This window comes from Mauremys mutica, chromosome 15, assembly GCF_020497125.1.
Source record: "Mauremys mutica isolate MM-2020 ecotype Southern chromosome 15, ASM2049712v1, whole genome shotgun sequence".
Classification (NCBI taxonomy): Eukaryota; Metazoa; Chordata; order Testudines; family Geoemydidae; genus Mauremys; species Mauremys mutica.
In genome coordinates this window covers 17,086,883-17,092,649 of record NC_059086.1, presented here as the reverse complement: position 1 = coordinate 17,092,649, position 5,767 = coordinate 17,086,883, and the positions used below count along the sequence as shown (strand labels likewise).

Sequence of the window (5,767 nt, the reverse complement as noted above, 5' to 3'; positions counted from 1 at the left end):
GAAAATTTCAAGGGAAATTCATCTAAATTTTCCACAGGAATATCCATTTTCTGCCCCGCCCCGGAGTGCACCATGTTTAAGTCCTCACTGGCTGCAGGTGAAATCTGCCAATACTCTATTCTGCCCTCTGTCTCTGTGACCTCCTAGATCATCATCATATTCCCATTACACCTCTGGCGCTTAGGGCAGTGACAAAGCTCCTCCACTCCTGTCTGTTTCTGGCAAGTCTTGCAATAGTTTCCTAGCTGCTCCGCAGGTTTTTCAGCTCGGCTTCCGCAGCTCTTCACCATGTTGTTTTCAGGCGGCCTCATTTTCGCTTGTCTTCAGGTGTCCATCTTATTGCTACTCTGGTGATGGAATCAGTTCCCATCTGAAGCACATGGCCAATCCATCTCCAACACCTCTTGGTAACGATGGTGCTCAGCTCCTCTTGGCTGCATTGTGTGAATGGATTTTGGTCTGAGATTGTTCTGGGCCAGAAGCTATAGAGGATTTTTCTGAAGCAGGTTGTATGGAATGAAGACAGTTTGGACATGTCCAGAGGCGGCTCTAGGCACCAGCAAAGCAAGTAGGTGCTTGGGGCAGCCCATTTGCAGGGGCGGCAGCCGGCAGGGATCCAGCCTGGCAGCTGAGACCCAACAGGGGGCCCTGGGAGCTGTAGTTCCTTGGTTAGCTCCCTGCCTATAGAGCCAGCCCTGGAGCAGGGAAAGAACTACATTTCCCAGCATTCCCTTGGCTGCTATCAACAGGAAAGGCAGGGGGAGGGAGTATGCTATCTGAAACCTGATGCTGCAGCTTGCTGTGAATGGAGAGATCACTGCTAGAGCGGGGTGGCACTGTGAATGGGGAACTGCCTAGGGTCGCCTAGTGGAAGCACCGGCCCTGCCTGTCTCCTCCTAATGACAAGAGTTCCCTGCCCCAGAGAGGTATTCTCAGAGCGAGAGGACACCCTGACACCATCTGGAGGGAGGGTCCCAACTATGGGGTCATTTCCCTCTGCTCCACTTGGTTGTTCTCCTTCCCTGAGTACTCCTTAACAGCATAGAGGCTGTCCGACTGCAGGTGGGACTGCTGCACTGTGTCCCAGAAAGTCTCCTCTATGTACCGCTCTGTCTCCCTTAGCTCCTCCAGTTCAGCTCCTCCAGTTCAGCCCCTTTGGTCTCCAAAGCCTGTACATGCCGCACCGTCTCTAACAGCCAAGAGCGCCTTGCACCAGATACACACACATGCCACCCACTCACAAGGCAGATAATCCTACATGCTGCATTCAGTGCAATAAACTGGACAGCCCCCACTCTGCTGCCGGACATCTGCCAGACTTCGTTTTACTTCTGCTGAGTTTTGTCTTTTTTTTTGGTGGAGGAGGGTTTATTGCCCTAAGTTTAGAGGCATGAACTTAATTTTTTAGGAATTCATTTTATAAAATGTTATAATGGTAAAAATGATAGCTTAATTGTTACTAAATAACAAGGCCATTTTATAACATACATATATTGTTTTCATTACATATAAATATAAAGAAAAGAAAAAAAATAATTTGAACAGGTTAGTTTTAACAAACAGCGAGAAGTAATAGAGTTCTCAATTGAGTTCACATGAGTTTCAGTTAGAGTCTTTGTTTATTAACTTTATATAGTTTGCTCAGTGAAAAACACGATAAATATTTTTTTCTCTTGCTTACAGAAGTTTTTAACTGGAATTCATGGAGACTTTTTCCCATCTGTTGGACTGTGGAATTACTTAGTTAATACTAATTAATTTGTAAATTAGCTAAATATATAAATGAAAAACCCTGTTACATACAAATACAAAACCCGAGAATGGCAAAATATAGATGACTTTTCTTTATTACTACATTTCAATAAGATGAGAGTTGGTGAACCAGACTGGTTAAGACTATTCAATAATGTTTAAGGTATGCAATTATAATGAAAGAAGTTATAATGAAAGCAGTTTTCCCACTTTTTTTTTTGTATAACTAACATTTCTCGTGCTTCCTGTTGGGAAGTTAACACTAGCACCAACCTGGTGCAAAATAATTCAGAGCTACAGGAAAGCAACTTGCTTGTGGGTCCTGGAGCTAAGCTTCTCCCAGCCCATGCAGGTCACATGTTTTTTATTAAAGCAGCTGCCCTGACTACCGGCTTTCAATGGAGTTTATGTGTCCAGCTATAGAGAGCCTATGGAGCCTGCGCAAAACTACTACACCCAATTTCAAAACTTGTGGGTGTGTGATGCTAACTGCGCATCTGCCTAGCAATAATGCCCCAGACACAACTTATTCCTCTCCCCATGTCTCTAGATCTTTTACAGAGATATCTCCCTGTTAGGCATGTGGGTTACACTCACAGCCAGGGTATGGAATATGAAAGCAGGGACAGAGACCTCGTTCCTTGGTTCCTCGTCAAGCACCACTGAGCCCCAACTGCATTTTGCCATTATTATTTATATAACAGGACCCTCCAGCGCAGGGCGATCAGACAACAAGTGTGAAAAATCAGGACGGGGGAGGGGGGTAATAGGAACCTATATAAGAAAAAGACCCCCAAATCAGGACTGTCTCTATAAAATCAGGATATCCCATCACACTACTCCAGCAGGGTCAGGGTGCTGCAGGAAGTGGCGCGGGACGTGCTGGCCGCCCTTCCCACAGCCCCCATTGGCCTGGAGCAGCGAACCACAGCCAGTGGGAGCCACAATCGGCTGAACCTGCAGACGCAGCAAGTAAACAAACCGGCCCGGCCAGCCAGGGGCTTTCCCTGAACAAGCGGCGGACTGGCTTTGAGAACCACTGGTTTAAACTAACCCTGCCCAAGGCTCTCTCTCTGATTCCGGAATAAGAGTGTCCCCAAGGGGAATTATCCCGGGATGACTGTAGTGGTGTAATTACACCAGTGTAGTTCTGCTGGTCCAGTTCCCTGTGCAGATGAACCCTTAGTGAGAGACAGCCCCTGCCCGGAAGAGTTCCCAATCTAAGGGGGAGATTTTAAAAAACACCCAAGTGACTTAGGAGCACCAGGCAATGGGTACAGAGCACAGTCACACAGTTGTGCTCCTAAATCCCTTAAGAGCTTTGAAAATTATCCCCTTAGACAAGGCTGCATTATTATCCCCATTTCACAGATGGGGAGCTGAGGCCTAGAGAGATGAAGTGGCAGGCCCAAGGACTCTATGTAAGAGGGGAATGGTCCCTCTATATTTGGGGAACTTTCCTGGCTTATACACTACCCTGGTGAAGTGGGCAAGTGAAAGTGTGCCTGAGCGTGCCACATTCCCTTAAGAGCTTTGAAAATTATCCCCTTAGACAAGGCTGCATTATTATCCCCATTTCACAGATGGGGAGCTGAGGCCTAGAGAGATGAAGTGGCAGGCCCAAGGACTCTATGTAAGGTGGGGAATGGTCCCTCTATATTTGGGGAACTTTCCTGGCTTATACACTACCCTGGTGAAGTGGGCAAGTGAAAGCGTCCCTGAGTGTGCCACATTCCTGCTTCTCCCCACTGCCTCTCACAGCTTCTTACGCCACAAAAGAGCTGTTGTGCGGCAGCAAGCACTGGGAGGAGAAGCGGGGATGCGCCACACTCAGGGGAGGAGGCAGAGGTGAGGTAAGGTGAGCTGGGGCGGGGCGGAAAGCTTGGCTGCTGGTGGGTGCAGAGCACCCACCCATTTTTCCCCATGGGTGCTCCATCCCCGGAGCAGCCACAGAGTCAGTGCCTAAGCTTCCCTGATCCATTGATCATTACATACAGTTCAAGCAAATACAATTTATTAAACAGCAACCAATTTAAAAAATAAATTAAAAATGGGAAAGGTTATAGGAAAACACTGTGGTACGGTAACATCACAAACAGCCATCACAGAAATATAAGGGCAGTTCACAATCTGTTCCTCACATGTGCCAGGCGTCCTTCCCAGGCCCTGGCTGTACTGTGGAGATGCTGCGAGTTGGACACTTGCTCTGGCCACACACCCTCAGGCTCTGGGCGACAGGGCCCTTCTTCCCAGCGTCGGCCCCCCTCCCCATCACAGTTACAACCCCCCATCCAAGTCTGGCCTGCAAGGCCTCTTGACCGGTGGCATCTCCCTGCACTGAGCCCTCTGCCCTGGACCCTCTCCCCAGTTGCTCACTGCACCCGGCTCCGGATGGCTGCAGCCCCAACTCCAGCCCCAGCACTGCTGCTGCTCTGCCTCCAGCTCCCTGGGCTGCTTTTCTGGCCCCTCTGACTCTGGTTGCTGCAGCTCTGCTCCCAGCACAGGTCTGCTCCGTGGGCTGCTTCTCTGGTTCTCTCTGGCTGGCATGGCCCTGCTCCCAGCTCAGCTCAGGCTCCTGCTCTCCTTAGCACTTCCCCACTCTGGCCCAGGTAGCTGCAGCTCAGACAGAGAACTGGACCCCCTGGTCTCCTCACTCCTTCATTGGCCTGCCTGCCCTGTCAATCAGGCTGACCTGGAGCTTTGGCTTCTGCCCATTGCCCTTGGGGACTGTCGGTCTCAGGGTACTGATTTCCCATCAGCCCTTCCACTTGGTACTGGGAGCTACCAACCAAAAAATCCCCCTGAGTTTTAGTAGCCACGCTGGCAATTCAATCTCTGTCTCCCGGAAGTTCCATGATGCTGCTTTAACCATGAGCCCATCCTTTTCCCCTAATCCTACAGCTTCTATGCTGGAGGGTTGTTTATACAGAAGGAAGGAGCTGGGCTGGGCTGTCTGGCTGAGGCATTCATGGGGGCTAAGATCTGACAGAGCTCGGCGTGGCCCTGGCCTGGCTGGGAGTGAGCAGAGCTCTGCAGGCTGCAGGGCAGAGTGACTGACAGCATCACCATCTGGGGAAGGAAGAAGGAAACTGAAGGAGGCTGCAGCAGTTACCTGTTACAGCAGGGGCCTATCGTGCAGCACTGAGCCTGAGCGCCGGAGCGGCCTGGTCTGAGGCCTCCGCACCGAGCTCAATTTTTTTCCTCTCCCCGTTGCCGGGGTTCCGTTCTGTGGTCCCGGCCGGCCGGCCTGATGCCCCCGCTCCGCCGCCATGAAGCTCGTGAGGTTTCTAATGAAATTGAGTCATGAGACTGTGACCATTGAACTGAAGAATGGAACACAGGTGCATGGAACAATCACTGGAGTGGATGTCAGTATGAATACGCATCTTAAAGCTGTGAAAATGACACTGAAGAACAGAGAGCCTGTACAGTTGGAGACATTGAGTATTCGGGGAAATAATATTCGATACTTCATTCTGCCAGACAGTTTGCCTCTGGATACCTTGCTAGTGGATGTTGAACCAAAAGTCAAATCCAAGAAAAGGGAAGCAGTTGCAGGAAGAGGCCGTGGCAGAGGTCGGGGCAGAGGCCGTGGCCGTGGCAGAGGAAGAGGGGGACCTAGGCGATAACTTCTCTCACACCACAGATACATGTTACAAAATTCTAAGCAGTCTGATATTTTTTGTACAGGTTTTGTTTACAATGTCGATTTTTAATAAACACAAATGTGGAAAAAAAAAAAAAAAGCACTGAGCAATGGTGTCTCCTCAACACCCTGCTTTGAGCTGCTCAATGGTATCTCCACAGGCCCCTCTTCACTCTCCCACTCAGTTTAGTTCACATTGAAAGTGAGTTTAGCTACCAGTTGAATCATGGATTTAATTTTGAGTAAGAGTGTCCACACAGGAATTTAATGTAGTACTAACCAATCCACTTTAAATTTATACCTTTAGTTAATTGAGATTAATGTTCCTGAACCTCTCTGTGTTACTTTAAAGGCTCCAACACCAGGAAG

The 5,767-nt window shown here is 49.2% G+C and overlaps 1 protein-coding gene across 1 annotated transcript; it reads left to right on the top strand.

Annotated features, from left to right (window-relative positions):
- Positions 1-4,990: 4,990 nt before the first annotated feature.
- LOC123350476 (small nuclear ribonucleoprotein Sm D1) lies at positions 4,991-5,498 on the top strand. The gene has a single exon (XM_044989094.1). It carries the CDS (start codon positions 5,022-5,024, stop codon positions 5,379-5,381), a length of 360 nt encoding a protein of 119 aa, XP_044845029.1. The 5' UTR covers positions 4,991-5,021; the 3' UTR covers positions 5,382-5,498.
- The last annotated feature ends 269 nt before the right edge of the window (positions 5,499-5,767 follow it).

Excerpts from the sequence above, each read along its gene's own strand:
- LOC123350476 (XM_044989094.1), top strand. The coding sequence starts at position 5,022 with ATGAAGCTCGTGAGGTTTCTAATGAAATTGAGTCATGAGACTGTGACC.